Source organism: Macaca nemestrina, chromosome 10 (assembly GCF_043159975.1).
Source record: "Macaca nemestrina isolate mMacNem1 chromosome 10, mMacNem.hap1, whole genome shotgun sequence".
NCBI classification, from domain to species: domain Eukaryota; kingdom Metazoa; phylum Chordata; class Mammalia; order Primates; family Cercopithecidae; genus Macaca; species Macaca nemestrina.
The window spans coordinates 84,690,545-84,709,895 of NC_092134.1; the positions used below are offsets into that span (position 1 = coordinate 84,690,545).

A 19,351-nucleotide genomic window follows, 5' to 3' on the forward strand; every position below is an offset into this window, starting at 1 on the left:
CAGCATCATGAGCTCCAGTATATGCCTTCCCAGATTTGTGTGTGACCCCTGCCACGCATGAGGCCTCTGGTGCTTTCCAGTGCCTTGGCCCCTCACAGACTTCTCACTCTAAGGTCTGGCTCATTCAGGAATCTCCCACACACCAGCTCTCACAACAACCTGGACACTGGAATCACTCCCACCCTGACCCCACAGCTCCCGCCGTGCACACAAGCAACTTTTAGTCCAATCTGTTTACTCTGCTTTCTCCATATCCTCCTCCCATTAGTTAGCCATCGGAACTGGGAAACCTCCTTCTTTCCCCCCCTTTGCACTCTTGCCACAATTCCTCTTGTCTTTCTGCAGCCATATCTTCTTAATACAGACTGAAGGTTCTGTCATTGAGAATAGAGTGATCCATGAACCTGGAAAGAAGAGATTCAGAGAGAGATTCAGCCAGGCCAGGCTGGAAAGCGGGAGATCCTTAAAAATAGCTCCTAAGAGACTGGGCGCAGTGGCTCACACCACTTTGGGAGGCCCTGGCAGGTGGATCACAAGGTTAGGAGTTCAAGACCAGCCTGGCCGAGATGGTGAAACCTCGTCTCTACTAAAAATACAAAAATTAGCCGGTCACGGTGGTGGGTGCCTATAATCCCAGCTACTCAGGAGCTGATTCAGGAGAATTGCTTGAACCTGGGCGGCAGAGGATGCAGTGAGCTGAGATCGCGCCACTGCACTCCAGCCTGGGTGAGAGCTAGACTCCGTCTCTATCAGTAAATAAATAAATAAATAAATAAATAAATAGCTCCCCAAACCACCTCAGGGCAGAATGAGTAGGGGTAGTGATGAAAAAGTGGGGCTACTGCCAATGGATGGTGATTTGAGAGGTGGAGAGGTAGCGATGAAAGCAGCATTGGACTGCCACAGGAATACTATGGACACTTGTTTTGCACCAGCTCAGAAGTCACACCCACAAAGAGGAACACAAAGACACAGACAAATCTTTAACTCCTTTTAATGCCATCATGGCCCAAATTCTGGGGCCAGTTTTCTCTGGTAAGACTCAAATCTCTCCTAATTCCCTAACTGACCAGAGATGAAATAGTCTCTAAGACCGAAGTAAAGGGAAGGAGTACTGTCTTTGACCTCCCCACCCTTATGCCCCTCCCAGCCTAACCTGGTCATCGCGCTTTTTATGAGACAGTGGCGTGGGCTCCGGATCCATGGCATGGTTTCCTCTGGACGCACTCCTGGATCATGGGACTGCCAGAAGCTGAAGTTCTGAGCATCAGTCAAGGGGATTCTGAAGACCTGATTGGGAACTGAATGGGTGAGGGGAAGGGCAGGTTATCTAATTCCTTCAAGTTCTCGGCTCACTTTTCTGCCTCAGGCAGCAATATCCCAGCCCAGCCCAGCAACTGCTCGGCCTGACCAGGTGCTGAGAGGTCCTGAGAGTGTGGTTACCACACCCTGCTTCACTTCCGGATTCCAGCATCTCACATCCTTCATGGTCAAATGAATCAGTCTTGCTTCTTCCTGCTGCTAGTAAGCCCATCTCCAAGAGAGTTTTCCCCAAGTGCTAAGATGGTAGAAAAACAGGTGGTCAACCCACGAGGGAAATGTGTAAGATGGGGTCCACTGATCTATTATTTTTCTCTTTTCTTGGCTTAATCATCCTCATTCTCTTCCCTCCTCTTGGAAAAAATGGCTTCCTTTGCTCACTCCAAGTAATTCTCTGAAACCTAACTAATACTACCTCATGTTTAGATGCTGTTAATAGATGTCATTTATCTAGTGTCTATTATGTTCTAGATGTAGTATTAAATATTCTTAAATTTTTGTAATAATATCAGACTCTGATGCTGTCTGAAAAAGTACTTTGGGCTGGGCGTGGTGGCTCACACCTGTAATCTGAGCACTTTGGGAGGCCGAGGCAGGCAGATCACCTGAGGTCGGGAGTTCGAGACCAACCTGACCAACATGGAGAAACCCCGTCTCTACTTAAAAAAAAAAAAAAATTAGTCGTGCGTGGTGGTACATGCCTGTAATCCCAGCTACTCGGGAGGCTGAGGCAGGAGAATCACTTGAACCTAGGAGGCAGAGGTTGCGGTGAGCTAAGATTGTGCCATTGCACTCCAACTGGGGCAATAAGAGCAAAACTCTGTCTCAAAAGAAAAAAAAAAAAAGTACTTTTGGCTGGGTGAGGTGGCTCATGCCTGTAATCCCAGCACTTTTGGAGGCCGTGGCAGGTGGATCACTTGAGGTCAGGAGTTTGAGACCAGCCTGGCCAACGTGGTGAAACCCCATCTCTACCAAAAATACAAAAATTAGCAGGGCATCGTGGTGGGTGCCTGTAATCCCAGCTACTTGGCAGGCTGAGGCAGGAGAATTGCTTACACCTGAGAGACAGAGGTTGCAGTGAGCTGAGATCGTGCCACTGCACTCCAGCCAGGGTGACAGAGCGAGACTCTGTCTTAAAAAAAAAAAGAAAAAGAGAAAAAAAAGTACTTTTACTATTTATTTGGATAAGTCTAATTCTACCAGTATAAAATTTATTTTTAAAACTTAGAATTATAGCCTAATATTCTGGATTGCTATACAGTGTTTATAATAATTTTTTTTAAATCTCTAATAATTCATTGAGTAGATGTTACATTTTTTGGCTTATTTTCCTATTAATTAATAGTAAGCTATTAAGTTTTGCTATTAGAGGCCACGTGCAGTGGCTCACCTGTAATCCCAGCACTTTATTTATTTTTTATTTTTTTATTTTTTTTGAGACGGAGTCTTGCTCTGTCGCCCAGGCTGGAGCTCAGTGGCGCGATCTCCGCTCACTGCAAGCTCCGCTGCCTCCCGGGTTAACGCCATTCTCCTGCCTCGGCCTCCCGAGTAGCTGGGACTACAGGGCCTGCTACCACACCTGGCTAATTTTTTTGTATTTTCAGTAGAGACAGGGTTTCACCGTGTTCGCCAGGATAGTCTCCATCTCCTGACCTCGTGATCCGCCCCCCTCAGCCTTCCAAAGTGCTGGGATTATAGGCGTGAGCCACCGCCGTGAGCCACCGCGCCTGGCCATCCCAGCACTTTAAGAGGCAGATGGATCACTCGAGCCCAGGACTTCCAGACCAGACCAGGCAACGTGTTGAAACCCCATTTCTACAAAAAATACAAAAATTAGTCCAGTGGGATGGTGCACGCCTGTAAAACCAGCTACTCAGGAGGCTGAGGTGGGAAGGTTCGTTTGAGCCTGGGAGGTTGTTGAGGCTGCAGTGAGCCGTGATTGTGCCACTGCATTCCAGCCTGGGCAACAGAGCAAGATTCTGTCTCAAAAAAATTAAAATGGAAAAATATTAAAGTTTTGCTGTTAGAAATAACTTATTACCCCTCTTTCCACATGTGCCTGTTTTGATTTCTGAAAGTATTTTAGGTTTTAAACTTTAATTTTGTTATAATTATAGGTTCACATACAGTTGTAACGAATAGTACGGGGAAACCAGGTGCAATGGCTCATGCCTGTAATCCCAGCACTTTGGGAGAATCACTTGAGCCCAGGAGTTCAAGATCAGCCTGGGCAACATAGCAAGACCCTGTCTCTATTTAAAAAAAAAACAAAAACAGGGAAATCATGTGTACCCTTTACTCTTCCCCACAATGGTTACAGCTTACAAAACTATAGTACACTACCACAACATGATATTAATATATTGAATACATTGATACAGAATAGTTCCATCACCACCTATCCTGGAGCTGGCATTTTATAACCACCCTCTCCCACTGTCCCGCTTTGGAAATCAGTGATCTCTTCTTCATTTCTGTAATCTTGTCATTTTAAGAATGTTATAAGAGCCAGATGCGGTGGCTCACGCCTGTAATCCCAGCACTTTGGGAGGCCGAGGCAGGTGGATCACCTGAGGTCAGGAGTTCAAGACCAGCCTGACCAATATTGTGAAACCCCGTCTCTACTAAAAATACAAAAATTACCCGGGCTTGGTGGCGGGTGCCTGTAATTCCAGCTACTCAGAATACTGAGACAGGAGAATCGCTTGAACCAAGAGGGCAGAGGTTGCAGTGACCCGAGATCGTGCCATTGCACTCCAGCCTGGGTGACAGAGCAAGATTCCGTCTCAAAAAAAAAAGAATGTTATAAGAGTGTTATATAAGAATGTTATATAAGAATGTCATATAAGAATGTTGTAAGGCCTGGTGTGGTGGCTCACACCTATACACTATGTGATGTTTATTTTTATTTTTATTTTTTATCAGCCTACATCATGTTTTGATGTCCTACATGCTTTCTAGTTTTTGGTTTTTTTTTTTTTTTTGAGACAGGGTCTTGCTCTGTCACCCAGGCTGGAGTGCAGTAGCGCTATCACAACTCATGGCAGCCTTGACCTGCCAGGCTTAAGTGATTCTCCCACCTCAGCCTCCTGAATAGCTGGGACTACAGGCGAGCACCACCACGCCCCGCGAATTTTTTTTTTTTTTTTGAGACGGAGTCTCACTGTGTCATCCAGGTTGGAGGGCAATGGCACCATCTTGGCTCACTGCAACCTCTGCCTCTTGGGTTCAAGTGATTCTCCTGCCTCAGCCTACCAAGTATCTGGGATTACAGGTGTCTGCCACTATGCCCAGCTAACATTTTTTTTGTATTTTTAGTTGAGACGGGGTTTCGCCACGTTGGACAGGCTGGTCTCGAACTTCTGACCTCAAGTGATCCGCCCGCTTCGTCTTCCTAAAGTGCTGGGATTACAGGCATGAGCCACCGTGCCTGGCTGTATGTTTTATAGATGGGATTTCACCATGTTGCCCAGGCTGGCTACATGCTTTTTAAAATGTACATGTTCTCTCTTCACAATAGTGCTAAAAAGTATTATTCCGATTTCCAGATGGTTCAGAGAGATTGTGGTTAAAGGAACTTGCCTAAAGTCACAGAATTCGTTTGCAGTTTAAACCCGGTTCAATAAAATGCCAAAGCTGGTGCTTACTATTCCTCAAAGGGATAATGCATGATAATATACAATGGTTTCATTTTTACTTTTTTTCTCCCAACAATTTTGAAAGATTAGTAAAACAATAGATCAGGCATTTTCTCTCCTCAACATCCTGCCTTTAAACCAATGAGGGGCCCGAAGTGGTGGCTCACGCCTGTAATCCCAGTACTTTGGGAGGCCGAGGGAGATGGATCACCTGAGATCAGGAGTTTGAGACCAACCTGGCCAACATGGTGAAAACCCATCTCTACTAAAAATGCAAAAATTAGCCAGGCGTGGTGGCGCACTCCTGTAGTCCCAGCTACTCGGGAGGCTAAGGCACAAGAATAACTTGAACAAGGGAGGCGGAGTTTGCAGTGAGCCAAGATTGCACCACTGCACTACAGCCTGGACGATAGAGTGAGAATCTGCCTCAAAACAACAACAACAGCAAAACCGATGAAGGAGTAGGTCAATAAAGGGTAAATGGGCTGGGTGTGGTGGCTCACACCTGTAATCCCAGCACTGTGGGAGGCCAAGGTAGGAGGATCACTTGAGCCTGGGAGTTTGATGCCAGCCTGGACAACATAGCATGACTCCCTCTCTACAAAAATGGTTTTAAAAAATTAGCCAAGCTTGGTGGTGCATGCCTGTAGTCCCAGCTACTCAGGAGGCTGAGGCAAGAAGATCACTTGAGCCTAGGAGTTCGAGGCTGCAGTGAGCTATGATTGTGCCACTGCACTCCAGCCTGGGTGACAGAATGAGATCCTGTTTCCAAGAAAAGAAAAGGTGAGACATCAAAAAAGAGGCAGAACTAGGACTCAAACATGGATCTTCTGCTTCTTTTTTTTTTTTTTTTTTTTTTGAGATGGAGTCTCGCTCTGTTGCCCAGGCTGGAGTGCAGTGGCCGGATCTCAGCTCACTGCAAGCTGCGCCTCCCGGGTTTATGCCATTCTCCTGCCTCAGCTTCCCGAGTAGCTGGGACTACAGGCGCCCACCATCTTGCCCGGCTAGCTTTTTGTATTTTTTTAGTAGAGACGGGGTTTCACCGTGTTAGCCAGGATGGTCTTGATCTCCTGACCTCGTGATCCGCCTGTCTCGGCCTCCCAAAGTACTGGGATTACAGACTTGAGCCACCGCGCCTGGCTGGATCTTCTGCTTCTAAGTCTAATTCAAATTTCATTTTATTGATGGGCATGGTGGCTCACGCCTGTAATCCCGGCACTTTGGGAGGCCCAAATGGGTGGATCATCTGAGGTCAGGCGTTTGAGACCAACCTGGACAACATGGTGAAACCCCGTCACTACTAAAAATACAAAAATTAGCTGGGTATGGTGGCAGACACCTGTAATCTCAGCTACTCGGGAGGCTGAGGCAAGAGAATCACTTGAACCTGGGAGACAGAGGTTGTAGTGAGCTGAGATGGCGCCACTGCACTCCAGCCTGGGTGACAGAGCAAGACTCTGCCTCAAAAAAAAAAAAAAAAAAAAAAATTTATTTTATCATGCTTATCCCACTAAGTCTACTTTCTCCCTCTTCCTCTCAGTCTCTCTCCTCTTGGCTCTTTTTTTTTTTTTTTTTTCTTCCTGCCAGATAACCATACCCAACCACATCCTAGCCATTCTTTTTTATTATTATTTTTTTTGAGACGAAGTCTCACCACTCTGTTGCCCAAGCTAGAGTGCAGTGGCACGATCTCGGCTCACTGCAACCTCCAACTCCTGGCTTCAAGTGATTCTCCTGCCTCAGCCTCTTGAGTACCTGAGACTGCAGGCACGCACCACCATGCCTGGCTAATTTTTGTATTTTTAGTAGAGATGGGGTTTCACTATGTTGGCCAGGCTGGTCTTGAACTCCTGACCTTGTGATCTGCCCACCTTGGCCTCCCAAAGTGCTAGGATTACCGACATGAGCCATCAAACCCGGCCTCATCCCAGCCATTCTTTAGGAACTCAGACATATCTTTTTTTCTCCTAGCATGATGCCCACCCCAAGGTACTTACATGTCTTCAACAACACCTTCCGGACAGCTTCGTGGTATCTTGTGTAGCTATTCTGGTGCACGGAATAATTCCCATCTTTTGAGATAATGGGGGGAAGCCTAGTAGGCTCTGATTCCTTCTGGTCTGAAATGAGAGTAGACTTGTTCTGAGTACTTGGCAAATGACTATTTGATTCTCTGATTCCCTGGTCTCCATGCTAACCAGGTGCATGGCAGGCATCTCTCCTAGCCATTCACATCCAGTTCTCAGGAATCCAATCACCATGGCTGTGACAGAGGGGAGGGAGGGAGAACGCAGTGATCACAAGACCTCCCTTACCACTCTCTTGCTCCTGCCTGACTCCTGGGTTTTAAGCGGCCAACTTCTGGAATCAGGATATTGGACACATACTTAGGGTTAGTGCAAGTGAAAAAGGCCCTTATCTGGGTAGACATTCCTTTCCTGGGATTGGCATATTTGCAGAACTTCAAATGGTCTAATAGTGGAAGTTATGTTTGAGCTAAGTCTTGGAGGAAAAGAAGGAGGTGGGTTACAGTAGAATCAGGAAGAGCATTTCAGACAGCAGAATGGCAAGTGTTTAGAAGCATTAGAGAGGCATCAGAGGGCTATTTGGTTTGGAGCCTGGAGTGCTGGGTGAAGAGGAGAAGGACAGGAGATGGGGCTGGTAAGGTAGCGCAGTGTAGTGGCTATCTAGCTTTCGTTATGTTTGGGAATCACTCCCTATGAAGCAAAACCTGTATCTCACAATAGAGGCTGAATAGATGAGTTCTTCCTTACTCAACCTCTCTTTCAGCAAGGATATGGACAAAGAAATTTGGCTAGGCCAATCAAACACATCTGCTTCAGATTTTGAATCAAAGGTTGCAAGGAAGCAGTGGCCATATAAAGTTATCTGCTAGTGACAGGAGGTGACAGCAATGAAGCTGCATCCTGTTTCCAGCAGCAGTATTCAGGACCCAGCATCCTTGGTGCCAGTAGTGCCCACTACAGCATTGAATGCAGTAGTGTCTGTGCCAGATCAGGTCTATGGCATGATTCTGAGCATTGTTTCTGATTACCGTCCATCATGTGTAGTTTTCCATTCCTACTGCAGCTTTTATATGCTTCCCAATATTTTCTTATTTTCTTTCTCTTTTTATTTATTTATGTATTTTAAGAGGGTCTCCCTCTGCTGTGCAGGCTGGAGTACAGTGGTGTAATCGTAGCTCATTGAAGCCTTGAACTCCTGGGCTCAAGCGATCTTCCCTCCTTAGCGTCCCAAAGTTCTGGGACTACAGATATGAGCCACTGCATCCAGCTCCACATACATACAGTTTTTCTTTCTTTTAGACGGAGTCTCACTTTGTCACCCAGGCTGGAGTGCAGTGGCCCGATCTTGGCTCACTGCAACCTCTGCCTCCTGGGTTCAAGCAATTCTCCTGCCTCAGCCTCCCAAGTAACTGGGACTACAGGCGTGTGCCACCACACCTGGCTAATTTTTGTATTTTTAGTAGAGACGGGATTTCACCATATTGGCCAGGCTGGTCTCGAACTCCTGACCTCATGATCCATCTGCCTCCACCTCCCAAAGTACTGGGATTACAGGTGTGAACCACTGTACCCAGCCAAAATTTTAAAAAATCCATTCATATTCTGCTTAAATAGGCTAGATTTGGCTTGCATCTCAGACTCCTGAACAAGGGAGGATGAGTTTGAGAAAAATTTAAGATGCAGAAGAGCAAGACTTGGTGAGGGAGTGAGAAAAGGAGAGCTGTTTAGGGTAGCTTCAAGATTTCTGTCTCTTGGCTGTTCCATCCATTCTGTCACGCAAGCCAAAAAGGCGCTAGGCCCTTTTCCCTATCTCCTCCAGCCAGTCTCAAATGCAGAGTAAAATCCAGCTCTTGGCTGGGCACAGTGGCTCATGCCTGTAATCCCAGCACTTTGGGAGGCCAAAGTGGGTGGATCACCTGAGATCAGGAGTTTGAGACCAGCCTGGGCAACATGGTGAAACCCTGCCTCTATGAAAAATACAAAAATTAGCTGGGAGTAGTGGTGAATGCCTGTAGTCCCAGCTACCCCGGTGGCTAAGGGAAGAGAATCGCTTGAATCCAGGAGGTGGAGGTTCCAGTGAGCCAAGATGATGCCACTACACTCCAGCCTGGGAGACAAGAGTGAAACTCCGTCTCCAAAAAAAAGGAAAAGAAAAAAAATCCACCTCTGCATCTGACATTTTCAGTGACTCCATTCTGTATTCCTGGAGCAGAAGTCATCCCATTCCTCAAATTTTTATGTTTTGTGATTATGGATGCCTGTCAGGAACTGGATCAGTTTACCATTCTCTTTGGAAATTGTCGAGAATTGCTGACTAATCTCTGGTGGAGGGTGGCGATGCCCCTTCTGTTCTGGAGTTCCTCCCCAGCTCCTGCTTTTTTCTTTTCTTCCTGCCTCGGCCTCACTCATTCATCATCTCGGTCCCTCGTCTCTCTCGTTTGCCCTCCAATTAAATCTCCTTTAACACTCGCTATCTGAAATAATGGTACCACTAGAGTGGGGAACAGCTTGAATCCCCTCCCTGTACAGTTGAGGACTTGGAGAAGCAACAGCACTGAAGCCTTGGTTAGCATATAGAGTTCTGGAAGCCTGCACTGCACCACAGGGCTGATTTGTACTTCATTACAGGTTATAGCAATGAGGCCATTTCCTGGAAGCAGTATTATTGAGCTTGGTATTTGAATTTGGGCAAGGTAGGGGTGGCAGGATGTCCTTGGACAAATAGAAATAGACTGAGGAGAAAGAACAAGCATATTCCTAGTGGCCAGTGGGAGCTAGACTGAGAATAATTATTGGTCTGAGCTCAGGTGACAGTTAGGAACTCTGTCTGTTCCTGAGGCCTCAGGCTGATTGCCAAGGGTACAGGCAGATGATGTTCTCTATCATCTCAACGTGTCCAAGCAGCAGGGTCTCGGCTTCCCATATGAATGGTCAGTGTGTGCTTGGAGGTGTGCTGGACAGTATCACTCACCTGGATACCTTCCTTTGGAATCAAGCACCAATTGGCATATACCTTGCATCCATTTTTGGCAAGCTGGGAGATATTCTTGGTAATCCATAACTTCCCCAAGCTGCCAAGGTTTGGAAGGTACCTGGGGTGAAGGGGGCAGGGCTTGGAAAGAATCATGCCACAGCTACTGGGAAAGGGCATGTTCTGGGTAGAGGGATGCAATGAGCTCTTTATAACCAAACTCCAATGTGGTAAGGTAGATGAATCAATTATTCTGTCGGTGGGTGATACAACAGAGGTCCTTCATCCATCCAGTTAATGCCATGCTCTGCATGGTCTTTGCTGGTAAGTAGATATGAAGTACCCTAAATAGCTTCTAGAACTGGGCCACAAATTGGGGGTTGCCATAAAACCACCTTTAATGCTTTGAATAGACTATGAAGGGCATCTAGGGTGATATAAAAGTACTTAAGTGGATCTTCCATCCCTCCAAATTAATGGTGCAGATTTCTCAGTATTACAAGCTTCCCTGTGACTCGGGGTGGTCACACAATCTTAGTTATTCACTACTTTGCCCATTGCCTCTGTTTGTTGCAATTGGGGCTGATTGGCCACAATGTTTTCAGATTGAACAATTTTTAGAATGAGTCTACTTTTGTGCCTCCCAGAAATCTACCTTCTAGATTAGGGTATTTGCAGCCAGGCATGGTGGCTAATGCCTATAATCCCAGCACTTTGGGAGACTGAGGTGTGGTGGGATGAGCCTGTGGTCCTAGCTACTCAGGAGGCTGAGGTGGGAAGATCGCTGAAGTTCAGGAGGTTGAGGGTGCAGTGGGCTATAATTGTGCCACTGCACCCCAGCCTGGGTGACAGAGCAAGACCATGTCTCAAAAAACAAAAAACAAAACAAAAAAAACAAACAGAAAAAATGACTCATGACTCCTGTCTAGGAGGTCAAATCAAATGTTAGGCATTAGTCTCTTAAAGGTGGATGGAACATTAAGATGTACTGAAATGGGCTGAAGTGTGTTTGGAAGGCTAATTTGCACTTATCATCTTCCCTGATACAAATAAATTGTCAGTGCTTTGGGAGGAAGTGGACAGAAGCATGAGCCCAGGAAAGCAGACCAATCCTCAAGGCATGTTTTCCATATGGAAGCAGTTCCTTTGGCTCTATGTCCAAAAATACCTTCCTTGAAGTGGTGCACTTGTTCAGAATTCTGAACATGAGAAGTAGATGGGGCATGAGACAACAGCAGGACTTAGCGCTGGTTGCAGATTGCTGATGTAAAGTGGAGTACACGGAATTTTCTAGAGATAATAACAATAAAAATAGCTAGTGAATGTGCTTGGCACAACTCTATAATGTAGGTGCCATTATTATTTCCCAAAGAGGAAACAAGGGCAGAAAAGTTTAGTAATTTTCCCAAGTTACATAACTAGCATGTGGTAGGGACATGAGTTTAACCCAAGTAGTTTGACTCCAGAGCCCATGTTCTTAACCACCATTGTAACATCATCAGGCTTCCCAGGAAAGACAAAGGACTAAGGGGAAACATAGACTGTTCAAACCAGCCTTTGATAGGCTCCCCTGTGTACAGCTCAGTGGGGGTCCTGTCAAGGGTGTCTGCTCACCTGGAGCAGCCTTGAGTTAGGTGGGTGACATGGTATCATTGCCTTGATCCACAGGCAGAACCCTGCCTCCCTCAGCTCTACTAAAATGTGTAATATCATTTCCTATGGCCAGAATGGGGGAGCAGAGGCCTGGAACTTGGTGGGTGACTGCCAGTGGATTAGATCAGTCCCAGTGGGGAAGACCAGTGCAGAAAGGCTAAACCCTTGTGGAAAAAGTGGCCTGTCTGCTGCGATACAGACACACTCACCCAGCTTAGCGGTGGGCCCACTCCTTAAGCTTAGAGTGTAGCTATGAATACGAGTACTTTCCCTTTCTAGTTTCATGTGGATAGGGGATGGAGTTGTGTTTTTATTGAGACAGGATCTCGCTCTGTTGCCCAGGCTAGAGTGCAGTGACACAATCATAGCTCACTACAGCCTGGAACTCCTGGGCTCAGGTGATCCTCCTGCCTCAGCCTCCCGAGTAGTTGAGACTACAGGCATGTGCCACCACACCTGGCTAATTAAAAAGAATTTTTTTTTTTTTTTTTGTAAAGAAGGGGTCTTACTATGTTGCCCAAGCTAGTCTAGAACTCCTGGGCTCAAATAATCTTCCCGCCTCGGCCTCACAAATTGCTTAGATTACAGACATGAGCCATCACATTGTGCCCCAAGGTACATTTCTCTAACTTCAGAAGGTTTATCCATTTGGAAAGGCAGAGGGGCTCAGAGGCTCTGGCCAATTCATTCTTGGCTGAACTGTGCCACTTATACTCCTGTTTGAAAAGCCAGAATGGGCCGGGGACAGTGGCTCATGCCTCTAATCCCAGCACTTCGGGAGGCTGAGGCGGGTGGATCACTTGAGGTCAGGAGTTCGAGACCAGTCTGGCCAACATGGCAAAACTCTGTCTCTACTAAAAATTCAAAAATTAGCCGGGCGTTGTAGCACACGCCTGTAGTTCCAGCTACTCTGGAGGCTGAGGCAGGAGAGTCGCTTGAACCTGGGGGGCAGAGATTGCAGTGAGCTGAGATTGAGCCACTGCACTCCACCCTGGGTCACAGAGTGAGACTGTCTCAAAAAAAAGAGAGAAGAAAAAGAAAAGCCAGAACAACAGTGCCCTCTGCTGTGGAGTCTAAGAATGGGATCTCCAGCTGTCTCCTAACAGGTGGTTCACCAAAGAGGCAGCTCAGTGAGGCAAGGAGACTAGGAGATTGAGCAGAGGACATTCCAGCCAGGCTTCCTCTAACAGAATCCAGGAAATGAGAATGTAAGTAAGACGAGTTCAGCTTTTACCAAAGACTCGAGGTTGAGCCTTTCTTTAAAGAAATTCATTTGCGATTGGAAATGAAAGCAACTCTGAGGACTCATTAGTGAATTCCTCAGGGAAGGGGAATGATAAGGGCAGCAGGGGAGCAAGCTGGAGTGAGGCCCTTTGGATGTGCACAGCTTGAAGGTCAGTGTGTCTGTGGCTAGAGGGCAGTCACTGGAGAGTCTGGCAAGGAGAGGTCATTTGTCTCAATTGTCTCAAGACAAGAACAGGCATAATCTTTCCCTACTACCCAAATCTCGCAGAGATTTTCTCTGCGACTCCGGTCAATGAACAGTGTTCTGGGTGCCTGGACTTGTGTTATGGTGAGAGCTAGGCTGACACACAAGATTTTCATATAACAAGGCAAGGGAGTTGTCTCAAAGAAGGGCCAGATTAGAGGGAATTTTTCTAGAATAAAGAACAAGGCCCTCCTGGACTAAGAGGAGGGTCAGGTATGAAGCTAAGAATAAATAGGATGGCTGGGCACAGCGGCTCATGCCTGTAATCCCTGCACTTTGAGAGGCCAAGGCAGGGGGATCACCTGAGGTTGGTAGTTCGAGACTAGCCTGGCCAACATGATGAAACCCTGTCTCTACTAAAATACAAAAAATTAGCTGGGTGTGGTCACATGTGCCTGTAATCCCAGCTAGTCAGGAGGCTAAGGCAGGAGAATCGCTTGAACCCGGGAGGCAGAGGTTGCAGTGAGCTGAGATCTCCCCACTGCACTCCAGTCTGGGCAACAATAGCAAAACTCTGTCCAAAAAAAAAATAAAATAAAATAAAATAAATAAATAAATAAATAAATAGGAGAGCAGGGTTCAAAGCTGGTGTTGAGAGAGATTCAGCAAAGGAAAGGACTGATACAGGATTGTGCTTCCCTGGACAGGATGGAAGGGAAAGCTTGAGCACCCAAGAGCCCAGAGTAAAAGGTGAACGAACCCTGGAAGCTGAGCTGAATCTGCAGGATCAACCAGTATTAGAAAGAGGAAGAGTGAGCCTGGGAGGGACAGGAATCTCCCAACTGGTAGACATAAGAGTTCTGATCACTAGTCAGGGGTGCTGTTCTATGGGCAGTGAGTTGACCAGCCTCTTCCAGGGCCTAGATGAAATATCCTTTGAAGCCAGCCAGCGTTTTGTACCTCAAGGAATCTTATGGTTAAAAATATTGTTTTCCAGGTATCCTATCCTGGCAAGTATGTCTTGAGTAGTGGATAAAGATATTCTAGTCACAGGAAAGGTGTGTGTTCTATATGTAAACAGTAAACTTACATATGATTTATAACTTTTCCTCCATCATCTATTGTAAAGTTTTATGTGCTAGTTCTTAGGTATATTAGATACATTATTTTATTTAATGTCCATAATAAATCTTTTTTTTTTTTTGAGGCAGAGTCTGTTGCCTCAGGCTGGAGTGCAGCTCACTGCAACCTCCGCCTCCCAGGTTCAAGAGATTCTCATGCCTCGGCCTCCCAAGTAGCTGAGATTACAGGCACCCACTAACACATGCAGCTAATTTTTGTATTTTTAGTAGGAATGAGGTTTCACCATGTTGGCCAGGCTGGTCTTGAACTCCTGACCCCAGGTGATCTGGCTGTCTTGGCCTCCCAAAGTGTTAGGATTACAGGCATGAGTCACTGCACCCGGCCCCTCCACACTAAGTCTATAAGGCAGACATTATCGTCTCCATTTATAGGTGAGGAAACTGAGGCACTATGAATTTGCTTAGTGTGAGTTAGTTTCCTGAATTTGAACATCTTTGGATCCTTGATAAACTGAGTTTCTTTTTGTTTTTGAGTCAGCCTCACTCAGTCACTAGGCTGGAATGCACTGGTGCAATCATGGCTCACTGCAGTGTCAACCTCCTGGGTTCAAGTGATCCTCCCACCTCAGCCTCCCAAGTACCTGGGACTACAGGCATGTGCCAACACACCTGGATAATTTTTTGTAGAGACAAGGTCCCAGTGTGTTGCCCAGGCTGGTCTCAAACCCCTGGGCTCAAGCGATCCTTTTGCCTCAGCCTCCCAAAGTGCTGGGATTACAGGTATGAACCACTGCACCTGGCTTAAACTGAGTTTCTGAAGTCAAGGATAGACCAAAGTATGTTCCCCACACCCATTTTCCTCTTTGGTTTTTCTATTTTGATTCTTTATCAGGAGGAAAAGGTAGGAAGGAGGCAGGAACTAGCAGAATGTTTGATTACACGTGTTGACTCACCTCTGTGAGTTTTCATTATGACTATAATAAGGAAAGCTTGAGTGGGCCCTTTTGAGTTGAATGTTAATACACTCACACCTACTAGGAGGGAAAAAAAAAGCCTATCGTTATTCAAGGAAGAATTGTGAATGACTTAAAAATATCATGATAGTAAGAGTGTTAAGAATGAAAAGTGTGAATATTAATAGGTTCATTTTTATAGTTGCTGTTAAAGGCCTAGCTAAGGGACCAGGCAAGGAATGTGGCTGATTTGAACCACAGAGTGGTTGAAGTGCTAAAACCAGATGGACAGAAAGGTGTCAAGCAGTTTGAGTGAATGTATTAATAAGGTGAAATCAACCAGAAAGAAACTGGGACCAGGAACCATTCTGGAGACAAATGAGAGTCTTTCAAGATTGTTTAGCTTGTGGAAAAGAGTGAGTAGAGATTCAGGAACTGTGGGTTCCCTGAATTGATGGACATAGAATTTGGGATGAGAAAGACCAGGGTAAGCAAGGTAGATGTGGGCTTGCTAGGAGACGAAGAGAATGCTGTATTTTACCCATAATCTCCCTGCCCCACGTGAATTTCCCAAACCAGATCTGAGGTAATAGAAAATATGAGGCATGTTCCCCATGGTGGCCCATAAGCTCAAACCCTTCCCAGCTAACCACGTATTTCAAGCAACCTCAGCAGCACCAGGATTCAGAACCATCTGAGCTCTGTTGCACTTTTCTGCCCATATGTTAAATAACGTGAGAACTAAGAGTTTACCATTTAACTTAGCAATATGTGAGTCATTGGTAAATGGATACAGCAGGGTTTTGTTTTGTTTTGTTTTTTAGAGAGAGAGGGAGTCTCATTCTGTTGCTCAGGTTGGAGTGCAGTGGCGTGATTATAGCTCAATGCATCCTCAATCTCCTGGGTTCAAGCAATCTTATCTCCTCAGCATCCCTAATAACTGGGACTAAAGGTGCATGCCACCATCCCCAGCTAATTTTTTTGATTTTTAGTAGAGATGAGGTCTCACTCTGTTACCCAGGCTGGTCTAAAACTCCTAACTCAAGTGATTCTCCTGCCTCGGCCTCCCAAAATACTGGGATTACAGGCCTGGGCCACTGCACTCAGCCTGAAGCAGTTTTAATGGTGTGGTGATGGCAAGAGCCTGGGTTGGTGTGGGCTCAAGAGAGAATGGCAGAAGAACCAGAGACAGGCTGGGTACAATGGCTCACGCCTGTAATCCCAGCACTTTGGGAGGCCAAGGCGGGCGGATCACGAGGTCAGGAGATCGAGACCATCCTGGCTAACATGGTGAAACCCCTTCTTTACTAAAAATACAAAAAGTTAGTCAGGCATGGTGGCGGGCACCTGTAGTCCCAGCTACTTGGGAGGCTGAGGCAGGAGAATGCGTGAACCAGGGAGGCGGAGCTTGCAGTGAGCCAAGATCACGCCACTGCACTCCAGGCTGGGCAACAGAGCAAGACTCCGTTGCAAAAATTAAGAAAAAAAAAAAAATTTAAGAAGAACCAGCGACAGAAAAAACAGACAACTCTTTTTTTTTTTTTTTTTGAGACCGAGTTTCGCTCCTGTTGCCCAGGCTGCCGTGCAATGGCACGATCTTGGCTCACCAAAACCTCTGCCTCCCGGGTTCAAGCGATTCTCCTGCCTCAGCCCCCTGAGTAGCTGGGATTACAGGCATGTGCCACCATGCCTGGCTAATTTTGTATTTTTAGTAGAGCAGAGTTTCCCCATTTTGGTCAGGTTGGTCTTGAACTTCCAACCTCAGGTGATCTGCCTGCCTTGGCCTCCCAAAGTGTTGGGGTTACAGGCATGAGCCACCGTGCCTGGCCCAAACAGATAACTCTTTTTTTTTTTTTTTTTTTTGAGACAGAGTCTCGCTGTGTCGCCCAGGCTGGAGTGCAGTGGCCGGATCTCAGCTCACTGCAAGCTCTGCCTCCCGGGTTTTTACGCCATTCTCCTGCCTCAGCCTCCCGAGTAGCCGGGACTACAGGCGCCCGCCACCTCGCCCGGCTAGTTTTTTGTATTTTTTAGTAGAGACGGGGTTTCACCGTGTTAGCCAGGATGGTCTCGATCTCCTGACCTCGTGATCCGCCCGTCTCGGCCTCCCAAAGTGCTGGGATTACAGGCTTGAGCCACCGCGCCCGGCCCAAACAGATAACTCTTATGAGGAATTTTGCTCTACGGGGAGCAGGGAAATAGGAAATGTGGGGTTTTAAGATGGAAGAAGAAATATATTTTTTTTGTGGGGGGGGAACTGAGTCTTGCTCTGTCGCCCAGACTGGAGTGCAGTGGCACGATCTTGGTCCACTGCAGCCTCCGCCTCCCAGGTTCAAGTGATTCTCCTGCCTCAGACTCCCAAGTAGCTGACACTACAGGTGTGCACCACCACGCCTGGCTAATTTTTGTATTTTTAGTAGAATGGGTTTTCACCATGTTGGTCAGGTTGGTCTTGAACTCCTGGCCTCAAGTGATCCACCTGCCTCGGCCTCCCAAAGTTCTGGGATTACAGGTGTGAGCCACTGGGCTCAGCCAGAAGAGGAAATTATAGATGGACAAATTAATACAAGAGTGAGAAGAATTATTGGAGTGGTGTTTTGGAGAAGGCAAAAAGAAATGGGATCTGGTCAAAAGTGGAGGGGGTTTTTCTTAATAGGTGCGTGGGCCATTCATTCATGATAATAGGAGATATATGGGCACAGATGCAGGTAGATGGATAGATGTGGTTTGTGATAGCTTATGGCAATTATCTACCAATTGCTTCTGTTTTCTCTTTGAAATGGAAGGCAACTCATTATATGAGAATGAGGATGGGGGGAGGAGGTGTTGGAGGTTTGAAGAAACAGGAGAAGGTAGGAAAAGGCCTCCAGGAGATGAGGAGAGTGAATGGAACAAGGAAATGTAGTTTGACTTCTGGGCAGCGATAATCACCACAACAAGACCCACTAAGTTTGGTGATCATGGATTTAAAGCAAGGGCAATTGGCATGCCTTTTTTTTTTTTTCCCTAGACTGCGAGTGTAAACTTCTCTTTCCAGGAATTTTGATATAATCCGGATGGTAGTGGGGAGAGTAGGGTGGAAAAAGAAATGAGGGCAATAGCTTGAGGGGACCATATGGCCAAGGGAGGTTTCTTCCCTTCCCCTGCCAGATGGAAGAGATTATAGCATATTTGTATACTGATGGAAATGATCTGGGAAGAAGGAGAATCCTGAGGGAGAAGGTGATAGTTTTAGGAGCAAAATCCTAGAGTAGATGAGAAGGGATGGGCTCCAGTACACAAATGGAATCAGTTCATTCATTGAACCAGAGGGAATGGAGTGGAATGTTAGATGTGATGATGGAAAGTCTTTGATTCCTTCTAATTTTCTTAGTGAAATAAGGAGCAAGGAAGTTAGCTCAGAGTGAGGATGGGAGAGGGGCTTTAGATCTCCAAGGAGGGGATGTGAAATAGTTGACTTGAGTATTGGGAGAGTGACTAGGGGAACATGACAGGATTGTCAGGCTGCCCTGAGTTCCCACTTGACATCTGTGGTTATGGTACTCGTCACTCTAGGAAGACTAAACATCCTAGATAAAAGCTAAATAAAGTCACCTTTGTCTCGACAGGTTTCTCTGGAGCACACTTTTCATGGCCTTATAATGAACTCCTAGAGGTCACCCTGTGTGTCTCACAGCTTGGCCATGTGGACACAGACTTCAACTCTGGGGCAATTCAAGTGGCTTCAAGAAAGTACTAAGAATAGAAGAAAATTACTATTGAATGCAATTTTCAGGTGGAAGATTGAATGATATGGTTGAAGCCAAACTTGGCGGAGGGTAGCCAAGTTGCCTGAATGTCTTTGTGAAAAGGGATTGTGGCATCAGAAATACTATTCTATGGTTCCTTTTGTTATAAGGTCATGGATGATGGGCACAGTGCATAGCTATGTTAGGGTTTGCACTATTAAAAAGGGTGTCAGAACTGGCAGATGAATTTCAGGGCTGGGATGCAATGAAAGCAATCTGATCAAAGTGGGAGGTGAAGGTACCCTGCTACAGTTTTGGCTTTGAATTTTTTCTCGATTTTGAATCTGTTCTTATGAAGATGAAGCCCTAGGCTTAGCTCTATACATGACAAGCTTCTCATTCTTCAGGCTGTAGCTCAAACATTACTTCATTGAATTATCTGTCTAAAGAGGGCCTCTTGTTAGGCATGGTGGCTCATACCTGTAATCTCAGCATTTCGGGAGGCTGAGGCAGGAGGATCACTTGAGCCCAGTTTAAGACCAGCCTGGGCAAC

The 19,351-nt window shown here is 46.3% G+C and overlaps 1 protein-coding gene across 2 annotated transcripts in view; it reads right to left on the reverse strand.

The window, feature by feature from the left end:
- Window positions 1-218: 218 nt before the first annotated feature.
- SPMIP11 (sperm microtubule inner protein 11) overlaps window positions 219-19,351 on the reverse strand; it is a 32,479-nt gene continuing 13,346 nt past the window's right edge. The window contains exons 2-5 of one of the 2 annotated variants that reach the window (XR_011609181.1): window positions 6,956-7,078; window positions 1,157-1,301; window positions 297-404; window positions 226-255 (exon numbers count right to left, since the gene is read on the reverse strand). Coding sequence is in view for 1 of the 2 variants with exons in the window: in XM_071071789.1 (XP_070927890.1) it covers window positions 356-404; window positions 1,157-1,301; window positions 6,956-7,078 (317 nt within the window). In the remaining variant the exon portion in view is untranslated. Of the gene's footprint in view, window positions 405-1,156; window positions 1,302-6,955; window positions 7,079-19,351 lie in introns of both variants that reach the window. The other variant, XM_071071789.1, reaches the window with a different exon arrangement.